General features: G+C 42.8%; 2 protein-coding genes across 2 annotated transcripts in view; both read left to right on the top strand.

The window, feature by feature from the left end:
• The window catches only part of LOC136687421 (myelin-oligodendrocyte glycoprotein-like), a 206,814-nt gene extending 194,364 nt beyond the window's left edge, over window positions 1-12,450 (top strand). Inside the window, exons 2-4 of the mRNA XM_066661826.1 lie at window positions 10,951-11,003; window positions 11,234-11,581; window positions 11,764-12,450. Of these exons, the coding sequence (XP_066517923.1) occupies window positions 10,958-11,003; window positions 11,234-11,581; window positions 11,764-11,909 (540 nt within the window). The 5' untranslated portion in view covers window positions 10,951-10,957 and the 3' untranslated portion in view covers window positions 11,910-12,450. The remainder of the gene's footprint in view (window positions 1-10,950; window positions 11,004-11,233; window positions 11,582-11,763) is intronic.
• Window positions 12,451-15,259: 2,809 nt separating this feature from the next.
• Window positions 15,260-18,737, top strand: LOC136678704 (ribonuclease inhibitor-like). The gene is made up of 7 exons (XM_066656811.1): window positions 15,260-15,345; window positions 15,480-15,650; window positions 15,786-15,956; window positions 16,056-16,226; window positions 16,361-16,531; window positions 16,666-16,836; window positions 18,710-18,737. Exons 1-7 carry the CDS (start codon window positions 15,260-15,262, stop codon window positions 18,735-18,737), a joined length of 969 nt encoding a protein of 322 aa, XP_066512908.1.
• The last annotated feature ends 1,804 nt before the right edge of the window (window positions 18,738-20,541 follow it).

Consider the following 20,541-nt stretch of genomic DNA (forward strand, 5'->3'; position numbering starts at 1 on the left):
ACACACTAAAAAGGAAAAGAAACAGACGCACATTTAAGGGAGGAAGCAAAAACGGAAAAATAGTGAAAGAAAGAAACACACTTCATACAATTTCACAAATCAGCCAACATGTCTTTAACAAATGCAATAGCTTCAGACCATCGCTCAATAAAAAAAGTCCAAAGATCTTCATTTTTTTGTGTAGGGTTAGGGTTAGATGAACCTGGATGAGCTTCACATCTGTGGAGGAGGGGGAGGAGGCAGACAGCTCTCTCCACTGGTTTGAATGTGTATTGTAGCTCCTACTTTATACACTTGTATAAATTGTATAAATATTACAGATTGTTCCTTTGAAATGGTTCAGAGGTAAAATTTGTGTGCGTCTGCCTTCTCTCTCTGTGTCTGTCTTCTCTCTCTCTTCTCTCCCTGTCTCTCTCTGTCTCTGTCTCTCTTTCCTCTTTCTGTGTCTCTCTCTTTGTCTCTTTCTGTGTCTCTATTTTTCTTTCTCTCTCTGTCTTCTCTCTCTCTCCTGTCTCTTTCTCTGTCTCCTCTCTCTCTCTTTCATGTCTCTCTGTCTGTCTCTCTATTTTTCTTTCTCTCTCTCTCTTTCCTGTCTCTGTCTCTCTCTCTCTCTCTGTGTCTCTCTCCCTGTCTCTGCACATGCGTGGGCGTCCGAGTGAGCGGAGTGCGGTTTGTGAGAGCGACCGGATCTTTTTTCGGTTTATTTACGTTTTCCAATTCTTTTTTTCACTAGTTTTTTGTCTTTAGTGTGTTTGTTTGTTGTTTGGGCACAGAGGGGTGAGGGGTTTAGAGTAAGGATGTATATCTTCACCACTAAGGTCGATTCGATACACTGCCACCGATACGATATAATTGCGATACACTGAAACCCCTTGTCGATACGATGCGATACAAATCACTCCTGTTCACGATATGATGCCATTCAAAAATGATTTGATAACGATATGACTTAATTATATGAGGATTTGGTTTGATAAGTGATCATTCAATGCAGTTAGTTGTGGTTTGAGGATGTATTGGCCTAACCCATCAGTTTTCTTAACTCAATAGCACAATTCTACTTTACTCTATAACAATTTAAGGGATGTATGCATCTGGTTGTTTTCAATGGAGCAAAATCAATACATAATATAAAAAAATGCATAATTCAGTATATTCAGACAGAGCATTAATTTATTCAACTGAATTATTCAGTTATATTCTCATCTATATTTATACAAAACGTATAAAACTTAAGATGAACAGTTTTTAAAAGAACTGTATTAACAATGTGCATAGTGAAAATTATGATCTGCAACAGTCTGCTAGACTTAACTGCTACACAAGGTTTCAGATAGTTGACTGAGTAGTGAACATAAATGGCTCTAATTCCATTTTACAAATAAAAATTAAATAACGCAAAAATAAAACTATTATTGCAGCATGTAGCAGCTGCTGTAAACAATACTTTCACTAAGGTGCTCAAATAGAAGTATTGCTTTCCAAAGTGCAATGTCCATAGTACTCCTGTGTACTTAGGAAAAAAAAGTATTGTGTGATTTATATTAGAAATGGAACATGTAAACAATACTAAAAGTGCCAACACCTTTCTTCACTTCATGATTTATCTCACATGGCTTAGTGTAAGGTTTTTCTTTAGAAATATTAACTGGTCAACATGTTCTGGGAGTAGCAGACTACGCTGAGCAGTCACGATGTCACCGGCTGTACTGAATACACATTCAGATGGAACACTTGTTGCAGGGATAGATAAGTAGGTTTTGGCCAATTTGGACAGAAGAGGGAGATCCACCTGCTCTTTCCACCACTGCAACACATCACCATGCAGATCTAAACAATCCCTCCCCCTGTACTTGGCAGTTTCCTCCTTAGCTCTTTCTCTTGAACTCTTCTGTGCTCTTGGAGAGGAGAAACTTCCAAACATCAGGTCCAATGCTGACTTCTTCATGGGAGGCTCTGGGTCATCATCTAGAAAAGAAAAGAAAAATTTAATACAATTTGACAAGAACTATATTATATCAAAATACATTTGAATAAAAACAAGCATTTACCCTCGTCTTCCTTCTATCTGTGGGAGCTCTGTTCATTCTCTGGGTTGGTTGCCTGTCTTTCATTCAGCCTGCCATCCTCTTCTGCCTGAGAATAATGAGCAGATATAAACAATTACACTTTTTTGTTTGTTTGTTTGTTTGTTTTTTTTGTTTTGTTTGAATTTTACAAAATCATATAAAACACATCAGTTTGACATGGCAGAATGAATTTAGGAATAAGAATAAACGTAATGAGCATATTACCATGTTCTCCAATTCAGCTGTTATTCCCAGGTATACGGTGTCCCTGGTGTGGTCATCATCCAGAAATTCCAGTGCCTTGAAGCGGGGGTCGAGTGCTGAGGCTTTCCAGAGAAAGTCTTGAATGTATGTGTAACGGGTGCTGAAGTCCTGTCTAAACTTATCTTTCATCTCAGAGATGACTGGCAGGTCACTGTCATCAGGATTAAAATGCTCCAGCAGTTTGGCCAGTGTTGGGGCGATGATGGAAATAGTGGGCGTCTTTTCTTCACTGAGACACTTGGTTGCTGTTTTCAGTGGTGTCAGCAGCTTAATGATCTCAGGCATCAAGGTAATGTCCTCCTCAGTGAGATCAGGTAGGTTCTCTCCTCGACTCCTTGACTTCATCTTCCTTGTTGTCAAAGTCACAGCAGCCTGCTGCTCCCACAAACGCTCCATCATGTCCAAGGAACTGTTCCACCTTGTGGTGACATCATGAATCAGCTTGTGGTCTTTTAGTTTTAACTGGGCTTGCACTTCATGCAGAGCTCCACAGGCTTTGGGGCTTTTGTGAAAGAATGTTACAAGTTTCCTTATCTTAACCAGCAGTGCTGAAACAGTTTCAACCTTGAGAGCTTTTTGGGAGGACAGATTAAGAGTGTGAGCAATGCATCTGATGTGTGGCTCCATGTCTGCACCTGCTCCAGCCAGTAGCATGTTCCTAGCATTGTCAGTTACTAAAGCAGGCTTCTTGTCTTCAAGTTTCCATTCACAGCAAACATCACGCAGAAAAACTGACAGATTCTGTCCAGTGTGGGCTTCATCATATATTCTTGTTTGTAGAACATAGTTTTTCATATTCCACTCATTATCAATATGACGTGATGTGACTGTGATATATGAATGAGTGGCACATGATGTCCAGCCATCCACAGTGATAGCAACTTGTTTGGCATTACTGAGGGATTCCATCACCTCTTTTTTCACTTTTATGTACAGAGAGGAATTTGTGTCAGTAAAAAATGCCCTTTGTGGTATTTTATACCTTGGGTCTAAGATGTGGACCAGTTGTTTAAATCCCTCATTCTCTACGACGCTGTAGGGCTGAATATCTTTGCAAATAATGTAGGCTATGGCATCAGTTATGGCTTGGGAGCGAGCAGAGTTAGCTGCCATGGGTGTGTTTTGCCTAAATAAACTTGCGATAGACCTGTCACCTCCTTTGCTACTGCTCAGTGTGGCTCGTGTTTCAGCAGGATCCGAAGAAAACGAGGGGGTAGCGACCGCAGAGATGTCCACACCGTGCCATCTTTTCATGTGTGTCGCCAAGTTCGTTGTGCTACTAACGTATTTGATAGACCCACGGCATTGTTTGCAGATTGCGTGCGTCTTGTCAAGTTGACCACCTCGCTTAAAAAAACCCGAAATATTGCCACACGTTTGATTTGTGTGTCTTTTTTGGTGCATTAAATATCTTTGTCGTTGCTAATGCTCTTGTTTCCCTCCATATTTGTTGTGTACGTCTGCGTGCATTCGTCAGTACCTGAGGACACGATGGTGCATTTATGTTGCCTCGAAAAAGTAAGAAATCAATAAAAATAAATGTTGCCTCTGAAAATACGTTAGAATAAGGAATAGATACTGGAAAACAAAACACCCGATTTAACCATGGTATTCGCCGATGCAAAAAGGCTAGAGGAGATGCACCGTAAATTTGCCCACAAATTAAACCCGATGCACGTTGAATCTACCGGTGCAGTCGAATCGCAGACATGTGTGCCGAACCACCGATGTGAATCTCCCCGTCCCTAGTTTAGAGGCAACGGGGTGAGGGTTTTTTCTCTAAGCCTCGGCCGGGTGTAGTGGGGGGTATGGGGTGGATGGGCCTAGAGGAACTTACTCGCCGGCATGGCGTCAAAGTGCCGGTCGGAGTGGACTGCTCGGTGGAGGAGTGTAGTTTGGCGGTGGGGAAGGTGGTGGGACGCACGGGTAGAAACAGGCATTGTTCTGAAAGACACACAGCGGTGTTTCCCCTCGTTAATCCGGCGAGGAAAGTTGTCCTCAGCAACGTCCCCCCCGTTTGTTAAAGACGAGATGTTACTGCGTGAGCTCTCCAGACACGGACAGATTGTCTCCATCGTTCACACAGTCCCTTTCTGCTGTAAATCTCCTCTGCTGCAGCATGTCTCGTTCAGGAGGAGGGTGTTTATGGTTTTAAAAAGTAATGATGAGGATTTAAATTTGGCTATGAAGTTTAGAATTGATAACTTTGACTATGTAGTTTTTGCCACGACTGCTGCTATGAAGTGTTTTGGGTGTGGTTTAGAGGGACATTTGGTGAGATCATGTCCGAATAAGGCCGCAGAGCCTCAGCCCGGACCGAGTCGCGCCGAAACAGCTCCCGCCGGCAGGAAACAGCCGGAGGCCTCGGCTGAAGGAGACGTGGACGGGCTCGGGGCGAATGATGGAGAAGAACATAGTGGTCGTGAGGGTGAAGGGAATAGGGATCAGGAGCAGACGGACAGTCAGGATGTCACTGAGGAACAGGGGGATGTAGGGGCAGAGCAGGTGACTGAAATGGAGGTGGGTGAACAGGTGCTGAGTGAGGAAACGAAGGGGAAAGAGTCTGTGTTTAAGAGGCCGGCAAACAAGGCTAAGTCCAACAGACGTTCTAAAAAAATCAAAGCCAACTAAACCCTCAGCATCTCCATCTCAGTCACAGGCGGCAGGGAGTGAGTCCGAGAATTCGGCGTCGGAATACGAGTGCGACTCCTCGGACTCCTCTCTCACTGAGAAGAAGGCGGGTAAAGCGGGGTGTACAGCGTGGAGCAGGTGCGCATGGTTCTAGATAACACCAAAGGTAAAAGGAACGTCAAGGTTGAGGACTATTTTCCGAATCTAGAGCTGTTTATTAAGTCTGAAAGGTTTTATGAGAAATGAAGGGGAGGGGGGGATAGGGGAGCCCGAGATACATCGGCTTAAAAAATTACTGTTAAAAGTCCGTACGCAACTAGAACGCGATGATGACGCGAAGACCTGAGCTCTGTCTCGTGGCTCTCGCACTGAAGTGTTTGATAGCCGCTTTTCTTTTAGTGATGTGTGACATTAAAATCTCGACACTGAATCTGAACGGGGCGAGGAAAAGAGCGGCACTGTTCGAGCTGCTGAGGGTTAAACGGGTGGACGTTGCTATGGTACAGGAGACACACAGCGACAGGCGAAATGAGGCGGACTGGCACAGGGAGTGGGGGGGCACGGTGGTGATGGGACACGGGAGTTCCACCACTGCTGGAGGAGCTGTGCTCTTCTCAAAGGGTTTTTTACCGCAGTCTTGTGATCACGAGGAAGTGGTGGAGGGACGGCTTTTAAAAATTACAGCTACGTTTGAGAAAGTTCATCTGGTTTTAGTGTGTGTTTATGAACCTGTGGGGTTCACTGATCACTCTCTGGTGATCGGTAGTGTTTATATAAACTCTGTTAAGTCTAAAAGTGCGTATTGGCATTGGCACACACAACTCTTGTGGATGATTTTCATTTTAAAACTTGTTTCAGTTCGTTGTGGGACATGTGGAGGTTGAACAGGGACAGGTTTGAGTCTATGCAGCGGTGGTGGGACATCGGTAAAGTGCAGATCCAGCAGTTTTGTAAACAATACACTCTCAATGTCACCAACAGCATCAAACACTCTGTCACTGAGCTTGAGAAGGAGATAGTGTTTATTCAGAATTTGGTGGAGTCCAGTGGGGAACAGGGTCACATCCAGACGCTTCAAAATAAAAGAACATCTTTGGCAGATCTGCTGGGGGTGAGAGCGCAGGGAGCATTGATCAGATCTCGTTTCCAGCACATCTCTGAGATGGATGCCCCATCAAAGTTTTTCTTCAGTTTGGAGAAAAAGAACGGACAGAGCAGGTTCATTCACTGCCTCCGCTCCGCTGACGGCCGGGAGCTGACGGACCCAGCGGAGATCAGAAGGCGGGCTGTGGGCTTTTTTTCGGAGCTGTACTCTAGTGAGTATAGAGTGGACGGGTTAATTTCACAGCAGTTCTATGACGGCTTACCGCAGGTATCACCTGAACAGAACGAGGAGCTAGAGCGGGTGATAAACATGCAGGAACTGCAGGGGGCGTTGCAAAGCATGGCAACAGGCAAGGCTCCGGGAATCGATGGCTCAATGACAGCCTGCTCGGAGGACGACTGCCGTTGAACTGCAGGAGAGCGGTCCTCGCCCTGCTGCCCAAGAAAGGCGACCTCAGCGAGGTTAAAAACTGGAGGCCTGTGAGTTTGCTGTGCGTTGATTATAAAGTCCTCTCTAAAGTCCTGGCGAATCACCTGAAGGAGGTGATTGGGCAGGTCACACACGGATCAGGCTCACTGCGTTCCTGGCAGATCGATCCATGATAATATCTCGCTTATTAGAGACATTTTGGAAGTGTCTGTGTCGTGCCCCCCTTTTGGGCTCCTCCTTAGATCAGGAAAAAGCCTTTGACAGAGTGGAGCATCAATATTTGTGGAGTACTTTTGATGCATTTGGTTCCTCACCAGGTTTTACTTCCATGATAAAGGTGCTTTACGAGGACATTGAGAGTGTATTGAAGGTCAATGGTGGGTTGTGTGCCCCTTTCACCGTGCAGAGGGGAGTCAGACAGGGCTGTTCATTGTCGGGGATGCTGTATGCTCTGGCCATTGAACCAATGCTCCACTATGTGAGGAGAAACCTCAGTGGAGTTGTAATGGCTGAGAACATCCCACGGTTTTATTTAGCTGCGTATGCAGATGATGTAGTAGTAGGAGGAGTCACTGGAGCCAGAGACATTACTGTTTTAAACAACACTTTTAAGGACTTTGCTCTGATCTCCTCTGCGAGAGTGAACTGGGGGAAGAGTGTGGGTTTGCTGGTGGGGGACTGGGACGGTGGAGAGCCAGCTTTGCCAGAGGGACTAGTTTGGTCCAAGGGAGGTTTTAAATATTTGGGGGTGTTTTTAGGAAATCAAAATACTGAAAAGAAAAAGGGAAGGTGTGTTACAGGACGTACAGAACAGACTGAGTAAATGGAAATGGATTTTACCGAACATGTCTTTTAGGGGTAGAACACTCATAGTCAATAATTTAATAGCGTCGTCCCTCTGGCATCGTTTGGCCGTCCTGGAACCTCCACAGGGCGTTTTAAAGGGGATTCAAGCTTTTATTGTTGATTTTATTTGGGACAAACTTCACTGGGTCAAGAAAAGTGTCCTATACTTATCTAGAGATGAGGGGGGTCAGGGTGTCATACACCTCGAGAGCAGAAGGGCAACTTTTAGGCTCCAGTTTTTACAGAAAGTTTTATACGGTCCTGCGCAGGCCCTGTGGAGGAACGTGGCGAAGGCTGTTTTGCGCAAGGCTGGTGGACTGGGCCTGGAGGAGAGCGTCTTTTTAGTGCACCCTGATCAACTGTCTTTTTATGGACTCCCTCTCTTTTACAGCAGTGTTTTTAAAACATGGACTTTATACGAGGTGGAAAAACAGACACCAGCAAACTCTGTCTACTGGCTTCTGAGGGAACCAGTCCTCCACGGGGCTCCACTCTCACTGACAGACGGGAGAAACCATGGACAGTCTGAGAGGATGAGGAACGCAGGTCTGATCACAGTGAAGGACCTAATAACATCTACTGGAGTGGACTGTGACAAACCTGATGCTCTGGCACAGACTGGGGATGAGGTCCTGCAGGGTCGCTCTGCAGATGCTCTGCAGGTTTCAACGGGCTCTCACCGACGACGAAAAGAGACTGCTAAAGAACTGGGACTGTCTACAAACAGGTCAGGAAACAGAGGAGCCCTTCCCCTGTCTGTGGATCAGCCCCAGACTCCCGGCTCCTGACTCTGGGAGCCCCCTGCTGAAAGTTTCGCCAACTTTTCAGTTTTTCTTGATTTTCATTTTACAAAACCAGTTTTTATTGTGGGTTTTCTATATTCTCTATAGTCTCTGAAACAATGTCAGCTGCTGAGTTTTGTCCTTGGGTCGGCTCAGATTCAGCCGTAGTGACATTTTAACTGTGTTTAAACGGCTGGTGAAAATCCAAATCATAACTGATGTTAAATACTATTCTACCGTGTTTGGACAGGTTTGAACGCTGCTGCAGGGGTCAGCCCTCTGCGTGCACCTGCGACCCGCGTTGTTGTGTCTAACGTTCTGCCGTTCATTGAGAATGACGCGATTATGAAAAAACTGGTCCGGTTTGGTAAATTCACCAGTGCCATGAGAATGATTCCTCTCAGATATAATACTGCAGCTGTTAAACATGTCCTGTCCTTTCAGAGACAGATCTTCATGTTCCTACACAATCGTGATCAGTACATTGACGTGAGTTTCAGGGTTAAACACAGGGAGGGCTCGTATGTAGTGTTCGCTGGTACAGAAAGACTCCGCTGCTTTGAGTGTGGAGACATCGGCCGTGAACATTTCGGCTGCCCACACAGAAAAGAGCAGGGGGTGATGGGTCTCAGCAGAGTGATTCAATAGAGTTTCAGCAGGTAGGGGACAGAGGTGAGGAGGTAGCTGAGGACTCGGGGCCTGAGAGCAGGCCTGAACCCATCCGCTCTGCAGGTGGAGAAGTGGTAGATGGTGATGGGACTGAAATATCAGTGAATGAAACTCACAATACCAACAGTACTATCACTGCTATTATATCTGTGAACACACCCAGTGACCTCTCTGACTCGGTCGGGCCTAGCGTTAGCTCCCACAGAAAGGCCCAGTGTAAGACTGATAAACCCGTGGAGGAGGGTGGACAGTCAGTTTTGAAGCAGAATGAAGTTACTGCAGGCTGGGTGTGTGATGAGTGTATAGGCGACTCGGGGGACGCTGTGCTGGACTCTGAGGAGGAGAGTGTTTTATCGGACTGTTCAGGGCTGTCTGAAGTATCAGCCAGTTTGTCCTGCAGGCCGGTCTTTTCAGCTCGGGCCGGTCCGTCTGAGACCTCTGCTGGAACACCTGGGCCCTCAGGTGATGTTTATTCATTCTCAAAGATTAACCTTTTTTTCTGGAAGTTACGAAAGGTAAAAGGAATGTGTCTTTAGACAGTTTCTTCTCAGATTCACAGACGTTTATTAGATCAGTGCAGTACCTGACTGTCCTCTTTGGGTTTTTACACGGACTTTGACAGAGGCTTGTGTCTGAGGAATCTGCACTGGACTCACAACTGACGGAGAAACAGAGTGGGGACTCGGGCTCTTTGAGCTGGATGTGAGACTGAAGTGTTTGAATCTGAAAGTCGTTATATATTTCTGTTCAGTTTGTTTGAGTTTGTGGTGTGCTGCTCAGATACTGTGATGGATTGTGTGTTGTGTTTTTTTTACGTGGTTTGTTAGATTAATATCTATTTTTGTTAAATAAAGTAAAATGAAAGTCAGTCTCTCTCTCTCTCTCTCTCTCTCTCTCTCTCTCTCTCTCTCTCTCTCTCTCTCTGAGTCTCTTTTCCAGTTCTCAGTAAGACAATAAAAAAATGACAGGGGTCCAGCCCCAGCCTCATGTACACTGTGCTCCACATGACATCACACGTCCCGTGATGTGAATATCACACATTTTCATATTGTGATTACACTGCTAAAATAATACATCATGCAGTAGTAGTAGTAAAGGTGTGCAGTGTATCAGAGTGTTCTTCTGTGAGGTACATAGAGATCCTGTGTTTATTTCTGTTCTCAGACAGAGCTGAACTTCTCTACTGAAGACTCCTCTGAGAGACTCTGAAGATCCAGCTCAGAATCAGGTAACTGCTCTCACATTTCTGATGGTTGTCATCACTGCTTCATGAGTGTGTCCTGGACTTCAGTCTGAAACAGAGTTTAATTGAGTGTTCAATGATGTGAGGAGTGTGATCTTTATTAAATATCTCTCTATCACTTTATGGGTTTTTCTGACCTCATTTTTAATGTCAGCAGCTGGAGGAATTATGAGCAGTAAGTTTACATCAAACAAATAAAGACAAATGATGACAGAAGAACAGACCTTTACCTCACTGACTAAACTGGAATGTTTTCTCCCTTATTTCTGTGTCTTTGGTTAAATGTTATTTACAGAAATAAGGCAAAGACAGATGATCTTAAAGTGGCCTGTCACGAGCATGAAATCTGAGCTGGTAACAACTGTCACACAGATAATACAGATGACTACTGTCCATGTGACAGAATCCTGAACAGCTCTTTGTTAGATGGAGTATCACTCTCCAGGAGCAGAGCCCTAGTCTTGCCCTGTGTTCACACTAGAGAACTAGTCACTCACTGAAACCCCTTGTCACTTGTAGAGTGTGTGGAAGCTTGAAGATCTGAACTGGATTTGTCAGTGTGTGTCAGTGTGTGTGCTGCCTGCTGCCAGGTTGTGGCTAAGACCCTCTGCTCTGGTAGAAATGACTGTTTCTCACATTCTAGTGTGAAGAGGAGGTTAGGTTTAAACAGTAAGTAAACTTTAAATAATGTACTGATCAAACAAATCATTAAAATCACCTCTCTCTGAACTCACTGTTTATTTTATCAGCTCCACTGAACACACAGGGGCTCTGCTTACTTTGTTAACCCCCCTTTCACTGAGCTGCAGTGGGTTCACCTTAAAGCAGATCAGTTCACTGGTTTTAAGTCGTCTACAGAATCATTAAAGTTCTGATGAACCAGATGTAAAAGGTATTACACTTGTCTTTCAGGGAGAGGATGATTCTCTGTGTGACTCTGCTGATTCTCTCTGGCTCAGTGTCAGGTATGTGATCACTTACCAAACTACGCTGTGTGTGTTCAGGTGTTCAAGGATGCTGCATGAAACACAGTCAAACACCTGAGTAACACTCTGAAAAATCAACAGAAATAAAACAGCATTAAAATGGTTTATATTTTTAAACACAAAAAGCTGTCAGAACTCAACTTGTGGTTTTTGTTCACATTTCACAGATCAGTTAATAATCATTAGTTAATTATTTGTTGTTGTTTTAGTTGCAGAACGCTTTAAGGTGATTGGTCCAGAGGAGGCTGTTGTTGCTGACATTGATGAAGATGTGGTTCTGCCCTGTTCTCTCAAACCTACCACCAGTGCTGAGAATATGATGGTGTCATGGTTTAAAAAAGATGTGATCGTTCATCACTATGAAAATCATAAAGACAGAAATGATGTACAGTCTGAGTCTTACAGAGGGAGGATAGACTTATTTAAAGAAGAGCTGAAGAATGGGAACATCTCTCTGAAACTCTCAGCCGTCCAACTTTCTGATGAAGGAACTTACTCTTGTTTAGTTGTGTCAAGCTCTGGGTATGAAAGTGCAACACTTTATTTAAATGTCAGAGGTAAGTTCTAACACTGGTTCAAACATCACAAACTTTGCTTGAGAATAATTGTTCTATAATGTTTTTGATCTAATTCAGTATCTAATCCATTACAGTTTAATCTTAATCTAAAACTGATTTGTGTTCATACACATTACTGCACTGTTATTTATTTATAACATTTCTCTAATGTTTTTTCTCAGATGTTCCTGCTGCTTGGAAGACTGCTCTGATCTGGATTTTAGTTCTTCTTCCTCTTCTTTTTGTATTAATTATATTTGTAATGATCATGAAAAGTAAGTTTATTGTAAATATCTCAGTTTTCACTAATTATGTTAATACTCAGTGAATGTGTAGAAATTGTGACGACAAAGATATTTAATCAAATGAAAACACTGTAAAAGAATAATTAATGAAGAATATTAAACCTCTCATATCATTAATTCCAGTGTAATCCTGCACTGAGGAGAAATGCTCAGTGAACAGTTCGGCTCATGATTAAATCCATAACGATGAGTGACCTGCGTCTGTCTGAGGGAGCTCTCTCAGTGAGACTTTACTGAGCCGTCACTGCACAAAGATAAAGTGTTACTGTCACAGTCATTGTTATAAAATCAGAAGGTTCTTCTCCCACACCTCATTCTTTAGTAAAGTTCATGAACACAGACACCACTCAGTGCGGTAAACATCAGGAATCTTCTTTCACTCTGTACTTCCACAAACAAAGCTCAACAAACTGCTGCAGGATCTAAACCTCTCACGTGTGTTTAATGGGACGTGTCCACAATCACTGACCACTTCACTGCTGAAGAGGGATAGAAGGTCAATACACAAGACCTACAGGGAAACTAGTGGCAGTGGGAGTGAAGGAACAGTGCTGTCCTCCTCCATCAATCCATGGCTGAGGTGTCATTGAGCTTTGAGCACCTAACCCCCAACTGCTCCCCTGGTGCCGGGGGTGGCTGCCTGCTGCTCTGGGTGTGTCCACAGCCCCTAGTGCACTAGTGTGAGTGTGTTCACTGCCCCTAGTGCACTAGTGTGAGTGTGTTCACTGCCCCTAGTGCACTAGTTTGAGTGTGTTCACTGCCCCTAGTGCACTAGTGTGAGTGTGTTCACTGCCCCTAGTGCACTAGTGTGAGTGTGTTCACTGCCCCTAGTGCACTAGTGTGAGTGTGTTCACTGCCCCTAGTGCACTAGTGTGAGTGTGTTCACTGCCCCTAGTGCACTAGTTTGAGTGTGTTCACTGCCCCTAGTGCACTAGTGTGAGTGTGTTCACTGCCCCTAGTGCACTAGTGTGAGTGTGTTCACTGCCACAGAGGGGTTAAATGTGGAAGACACATTTCGTTGTACAATGACAAATAAACGTCAACATTTTATTTTTGTATAAATTTAAGGCTGAACCCTTTCACATCGCTCATAATTCTCACTTCACGTCACTCCATGTGGCACACTTCATTCATTCATTCATTCATTGACTGTAACTCTTATCCAGTTCAGGGCAATGGTGGGTCTGGAGCCTACCCAGAATCACTGGGTGCAAGGCAGGAACACACCTTGGAGGGGGCGCCAGTCCTTCACAGGGGAACACACACTCAGACATTCGCTCACACACTCACACCTATAGACACCTGTCCACCTACCAACATGCGACGGTGAGTCTTGATCCTACCTAGAATCACTGTCCTTCACAGGGCATCACACACACACACACACATTCACTCACACAATCATACCTACGGACACTTTAAGTCTCCAATCCACCTACTAACGTGTGTTTTTGGAGTGTGGGAGGAAACCCTTTTTTTGTCTGGTTTAATTATCAGGTTAAAAAATAACATGCAGTGAAAATGTTTTTAAAAACTGAGAACTTAAGAACAGCAGAAATGTTTACATGTTATGGTGCAAAAATATCAAAATCTGATTTGTTTAGCGGCACGATGGCGCAGCAGGTAGTGTCACAGTCACACAGCTCCAGGGACCTGTATAAACTTCTTGTATAAAGATTTAAAAATTAATACAATGATGAAAGCTTATATATTTACTGTTAGTTATAAAGGACTTTCTAATCCTAAAGTCTTACTGTGCCCTTTTAACCTTATTTGTGTTGATTTGAAAATTGGATTTTGGATCATGATCCAGTTTGATCTTTTTCTGTGGATCCTAAAAACGGATGCAGGGCCTTTGGAGGAAAATTACCCTCACCAGACCTAGCTATGGAAATTGGTTCTTTTTTGTAGAGCCATTTTTTTTACTAGTCACTGTTCCTCACACAGATTCTTGCACTACATTTCACTGCCACCTGAGTCCAGACTGGACATGACACATTTATATGCCTTCTCCTTAATTCATGAAGCTGTCCAGAAAGAAATGGCTGCTCTTGAACAAATAAACTCTATCTTTATGTGATATAACTGTGTACTCCTTCCTCCAGAACACTCTTTCACTTTTTACAATGTGATTCAAATGGTTTATTAAGACGACTGTTGGTGACCACTGGGACTACGTCTTCGCACAGTTCTAAATAAATATTGTGAAGAAGTGTAAGAAACGTCCACAGTCCAGAGTAAGCTTCCTCTGTTATTGCCATGGAATCAATCACCTGAGACTTTATCTTACATTAATTATCTAGAGATACACCAAGATAATTATTCATTCATTCGTTGTCTGTAAGTGCTTATCAAGTTCAGGGTCTCTGTGGCCTCTCTTTAGCCTCCTGGATTCACTGGGCTCGAGGCAGGAACACACCCTGGAGGGGGCAAGATAATCATCCTGAAATAATGATTCTGAGAAAAAAATTTGAGGTTTCTTAAGTTTTTTTTTTTTTTTTTTTTACACCAATTGTATAAAACCCCATGTTTTCACTTCTCGTGTCCTATTGGGGGCTCTTTATACAAGTTCTAGGTGAAAAGCAGTTATTTTTTGAGAATGTCATAAATTATTGTAAGATTTGTTTTTTGAAAACACCCATTGATTTTTTTAACCCTTAAGGTATTTGGATGATGTCAGTGAATGCTGCGCTCATTTCTCTCTACATTCACCTTTATTCTCAGGAAAGAAGATAGAGAGAATATTCACTCGTTTAAAATACTCAGCTGTAGCCAGAGAGATTATCCGCTCTGATGTGAGGGAGGAGTTTAATCTGAAGGAGTACAACACCACAGAGGAGGGTCATCTGAGCCTCATCCCAGCGATCACCAACTGCAGAAAGGCTGTGTGAGTGTTTAATCTGTTAATACTGATAAGTAACTGATTAATGAAATACATATCACACTGTAATTCTGTGTTCCTCCTCCGCTCCCTCCAGAGTTTAATCATCATTTAAAATCTTTCTTGTTTTCTGAGATTCTTATGAACCCCAGAGGGACTGTGAAGTGGTGATGTTTTATGTGAAATGTACAGGTTGGAGAAGATAAAAGGCTGGACTGTGTTTTACAAAAAACTAAACCTGTTCATCTTTAAATCATCTCAGTGCAGTTCAACAGATCAGTTCAAACACAGACTTGTTTCTTCTCCTTTTACAGATTATCTGGCTGTAATCTCTCTGATCAGTTAATGGACAAATTAATAGAAGCGCTTCTGTCAGAAAACTCCTCTCTGAAAGAACTGGATCTTAGTGACAATGACCTGAGTGGTTCAAGACTGAAGAAGCTCTGTGAGGCACTGAGGAGATTAGAGGCCCTCAGGTCAGTCACCATAAGAATGGGTAAGAATCACCTGGAGGATTCAGAAGTGAAGAAGCTCTGTGACGGACTGAAGAGTCCACGCTGTAAACTGGAGACACTGGGGTCAGTGATAATGATGAACTTATTTTTATCTTCTTTAAAATGTTAATGTTGACTCAGTAATAAAATGCATGTTTATTTTCCTACTCAGTGATATTCTCTCCGTACACAGTATTGTTTTTACTCTCCCTGTACAGACTAGCTCGGTGTCGTCTTGGGAAACAGAGTTGTGAACATCTGAAATCAGTTTTACTGAAGAATTCCTCTCTTAAAACCCTGGACCTCAGTGACAATGACCTGCAGGATTCAGGAGTGGAGAAGCTCTGTGACGGACTGAAGAGTGAAGACTGTAAACTGGAGACACTGAGGTCAGTGATAATGATGAACTTATATTTATCTTCTTTAAAATGTTAATTTTGACTCAGTAATAAAATCCATGTTTATTTTCCTACTCAGTAATATTCTCTCCGTACACAGATATTGTTTTTACTCTCCCTGTACAGACTAGCTCGGTGTCGTCTTGGGAAACAGAGTTGTGAACATCTGAAATCAGTTTTACTGGAGAAATCCTCTCTTAAAAACCTGGACCTCAGTAACAATGACCTGCAGGATTCAGGAGTGAAGAAGCTCTGTGACGGACTGAAGAGTGAAGACTGTAAACTGGAGACACTCAGGTCAGATTTCTGAGAATGTATTACTGATATTACTGAATGTAAAAATTCCCCACTCTTACAGCCCATTCCCTCTCTTTATTTCTTTCTTTCTCTCTCAAGGTTGAACTACTGTGACCTCAGTGAAGACAGCTGTGACTCTCTGGCATCAGTTTTGAGTTCAGATTCAACACTGAAAGAACTGGACCTCAGTGACAATGACCTGGAGGATTCAGGAGTGAAGAAGCTCTGTGACGGACTGAAGAGTCCACGCTGTAAACTGGAGACACTGAGGTCAGTAATAATGATGAACTTATTTTTATCTTCTTTAAAATGTTAATTATGACTCAGTAATAAAATGCATGTTTATTTTCCTACTCAGTGATATTCTCTCCGTACACAGTATTGTTTTTACTCTCCCTGTACAGACTAGCTGGGTGTCGTCTTGGGAAACATAGTTGTAAACATCTGAGATCAGTTTTACTGAAGAATTCCTCTCTTAAAAACCTGGACCTCAGTAACAATGACCTGCAGGATTCAGGAGTGAAGGAGCTCTGTGACGGACTGAAGACTGAAGACTGTAAACTGGAGACACTGAGGTCAGTGATAATGATGAACTTATTTTTATCTTCTTTAAAATGTTAATGTTGACTCAGTAATAAAATGCATGTTTATTTTCCTACTCAGTGATATTCTCTCCGTACACAGTATTGTTTTTACTCTCCCTGTACAGACTTGTTCGGTGTCGCCTTGGGAAACAGAGTTGTGAACATCTGAAATCAGTTTTACTGAAGAATTCCTCTCTTAAAAACCTGGACCTCAGTGACAATGACCTGGAGGATTCAGGAGTAAAGAAGCTCTGTGACGGACTGAAGAGTGAACACTGTAAACTGGAGACACTCAGGTCAGATTTCTGTGAATTTCTTCCAATAAGTGGGACATTATTAAATCTTCATCTTCAGTTTTTCATTAACATTGATCTTATAAATGTCTAAATTGAATTGAAAAGTTAGTTGTCCTCAGGCATGTGCTAACACAAAGACTCCAGGAATTGGAATAATTTATATATATATATATATATATATATATAAAATCATTTCCACATTCACTTTAAAGAAACTATGCAAGGCTGAAAGCACCTTTATTCACTTAAAATAGGTGACTACGGGAGGCTGAATAAAACTGTTGAAACACAACCTAGTATTTCTCTTCTTTGTTTAGAACAAACAGTTTACATCTTTAATCCACGCATAGGTGTCTGTGCTTTTATAGTTTTTCAGAAAGTTAGTTGTTTACCTGTTCAGGAAAAAAAATTGCAGACTCTTTGTCCATCTGAGGGTTTTTAGGTCCAGTAAAATCTAACATTATCTCTGTACATTCTGTTTCATTGCTGCTGCATTTCGTATTTTTGTCTGCTATTGTTTCATACCTGGCAACCCAGGCTGTGTTAGGTGTGTTGTGAATCGACAGCCAAAACACCAGTAGAGCTCTGGAGTGGACACCTCTCAAAAAAAAATATACTGTTGTAGCACAGCTCTCAAAGGCTCAGGAAGTCACAGGAAGTGCTCAGGGAGTCAGAGGTAAACACAGGGTAGGTTTTTATTACAAGAAATGGACACAAAGGAAACAAACAAAGAATAAACTAACTACAAACAACAGAACACGAAACTTCCTACAAGACACTAGACACAGATCTGACCCAGAAAGCTAAATTAAACACAGAGACCTAGACAGAGAACCAGGAACGCAACAGAGAGCTAAAGCTAAATCTAAACCTAAGCAAAGAGACACTTGAACAGAGAGACAGAGACCTGAAATGTAAATAGTGGACAAACACTGAGAGAAGGACAGGGCTTATAAAATAGGGGGAAATACAAAACACCTGGGAACAAGAGTCACATGAGGAGACACTGATGAGAGGATGGAGCTACGGACCAAGGTGGGGCTAAGGTGGAGACAAGGGAGAAAACAAGAACAAAACAAAACAAAAAGAGTCATGTGCAGCACAGGACGGGCAGAAATACATTCATTCATTCATTATCTGTAACTCTTATCCAATTCAGGGTCGCGGTGGGTCCAGAGCCTACCTGGAATCATTGGGCGCAAGGCGGGAATACACCCTGGAGGGGGCGCCAGTCCTTCACAGGGCAACATAGACACACACACACACACATTCACACCTACGGACACTTTGGAGTCATCAATCCACCTACCAACGTGTGTTTTTTTTTTTTTTTTTTTTTTCTTTTGGACTGTGGGAGGAAACCGGAGCACCCGGAGGAAACCCACGCGGACACAGAGAGAACACACCACACTCCTCACAGATAGTCACCCGGAGGAAACCCACGCGGACACAGGGAGAACACACCACACTCCTCACAGATAGTCACCCGGAGGAAACCCACGCGGACACAGGGAGAACACACCACACTCCTCAAAGACAGTCAACCGGAGGAAACCCACGCAGACACAGGGAGAACACACCAACTCCACACAGACAGTCACCCGGAGCGGGAATGGAACCCACAACCTCCAGGTCCCTGGAGCTGTGTGACTGCGACACCTACCTGCTGCGCCCTCTGTTCAGTTCAATGTACATAAATTATTTAAGTAGATATAAAATCCAGGCTTACATGTAACAGAGGCTTTATTTGCAGATTTGAGGCTGTATGTGTATGTAGACAGTTTATTAGATAAAAGTCTTTTTATTAGATAAAATAGCTATTTAAGCTACTCTTGTTTTGCCTCTAGCTCCTCTTTCTTTAATTCTGGTGCAGTTTTGAGCCCAAGTGCAGTGCAGCTTAAACATCTACAGTGAATATAGTGGGTACCGTGCCGCCCGGCAGAAATACACTAAACAGGAGAATACATGACAGACACCAGTGCTTCAACTTTAGCCTGTTTCCTTAATCTATGACTGAACCTTTAAACAAAGACAGGCTTTAAATTTCATGTTTGTGACATTTTACCCATCTGTGTGTGTAACTGATTTGTGATAAATTAATAAATAAATAAATTAATTAATTAATAAATAGACTCCACACTTATTTCTTATTGAGAGCACCGTGTCCAGAATGGTGTAATGGACGAAGTGTTTACACTGATTCAGTCTCTCGACTGGAGATAGATCAGTTCCTATAACAGTATCAGGTCCTACATAGACATCATTCACTTATCAGATCTCGGATAGAGCCAGTCCACTTACAGATCCATATCCCAGTCCACAGCTTGAACTGGACAATGAACCTACTTTAAGAACAGAAGTAACGAGGAACATCACCGGTCCACATTCCATTCCACATCTTTCCATGAACCCATGACAACTTCAGTCTATGACTGAGAACATGGTTCACAGGTAAACAGTGTTTTAGTTCAGTGACAAAGGAGGATTTAGAAAACGCTGTACATGGTGGAGGTGTTACTGGAATAAAAATGTAAGAATTGTTTTTTGTCTCCTGAGCTGATGTAGAGCTGGGTGATTGTGTTTAATTGAATCAAATAATGTTGACTACATGATAAAACCCATATATCGCTCATAATACACACTGGACCGTGTTATTACAGCCATAGAGTGTGACTGTGGTGGTACTCAGCCGTTAACCACAGCAACTGAGAGTAAAGCACTTATTACAGTGTATTGATTATTAATCAATGTGAAACGCTAAAAAGTGAGTTAATTCAACTAAAGTTAACAGCTGCAAACACTGGCTCACTGCTCAGTGACTCTCAGAAACTGATTATAACTAACACTGCAACACATGAAAAAACTTGTGTCCTCAGGTCTGTTTCAGCTCACTGTCTCTGTCTCTCTCTCTCCCACTATATTCACAGTAGATGTTTAAGCTGCACTGCACTTGGGCTCTCTCTCTCTCTTTGTCTCTCTCTCATTCTCTCTCTTCCTCTCTCTCTCTCTCTGTCTCTCTCTCATTCTCTCTCTTCCTCTCTCTCTCTCTCTGTCTCTCTCTTTCTCTCTCTCATTCTCTCTCTTTCTCTCTCTCTCTCTTTCTCTGTCTCTCTCTAACTCTCTCTCTTTCTCTGTCTCTCTCTAACTCTCTCTCTCTCTGTCTCTCTCTCTCTTTCTCTCTCTCTCTCTCTGTCTCTCTCTCTTTCTCTCTCTCATTCTCTCTTTCTCTCTCTCTCTCTTTCTCTGTCTCTCTCTAACTCTCTCTCTGTCTCTGTCTGTCTCTCTCTCTCTCTAAAATGTACGACTACTTAATTAAACCTGAAAGAACACGTTATTCCAAACATGAGATCTCTTTCTTGGAAAATCTCTCCTTGACCAAGCTCTGACCTCATTGGAGCCCTAGGCACCTAAGCTACATTACAGTCTTTCTAAACACAAACAGCAAGAGTACAGTTCTCCCCTTCACTTCTCAGCCTTCACTGATGTGGTCCATAATAGCAAAAAGGTCCTGTACAAATGGGATGATTTCATATGATTTTTTTGTGTGTACGCTGCAGTATTTTTGCTTATTGACCTGTTTGTTTTTTTGGGGGGAGGGAGCATGTTCTCATCTTCAGACCCATAGATTATAACATGTGTCACTTTAGTAATGATGTTTCATTCACATCCTGTCTGATACAGACTGATGGTTTATGTTTTCAGAGA

This window comes from Hoplias malabaricus, chromosome 2 (assembly GCF_029633855.1).
Source record: "Hoplias malabaricus isolate fHopMal1 chromosome 2, fHopMal1.hap1, whole genome shotgun sequence".
In the NCBI taxonomy this organism is placed as follows: domain Eukaryota; kingdom Metazoa; phylum Chordata; class Actinopteri; order Characiformes; family Erythrinidae; genus Hoplias; species Hoplias malabaricus.

Coding starts and splice junctions, on each gene's coding strand:
- LOC136678704 (XM_066656811.1), top strand. CDS start 15,260: ATGGGTAAGAATCACCTGGAGGATTCAGAAGTGAAGAAGCTCTGTGAC. Junction 16,532..16,665: donor TGTAAACTGGAGACACTGAG/GTCAGTGATAAT, acceptor CTCCCTGTACAG/ACTTGTTCGGTGTCGCCTTG. Junction 16,837..18,709: donor TGTAAACTGGAGACACTCAG/GTCAGATTTCTG, acceptor ATTCTGGTGCAG/TTTTGAGCCCAAGTGCAGTG.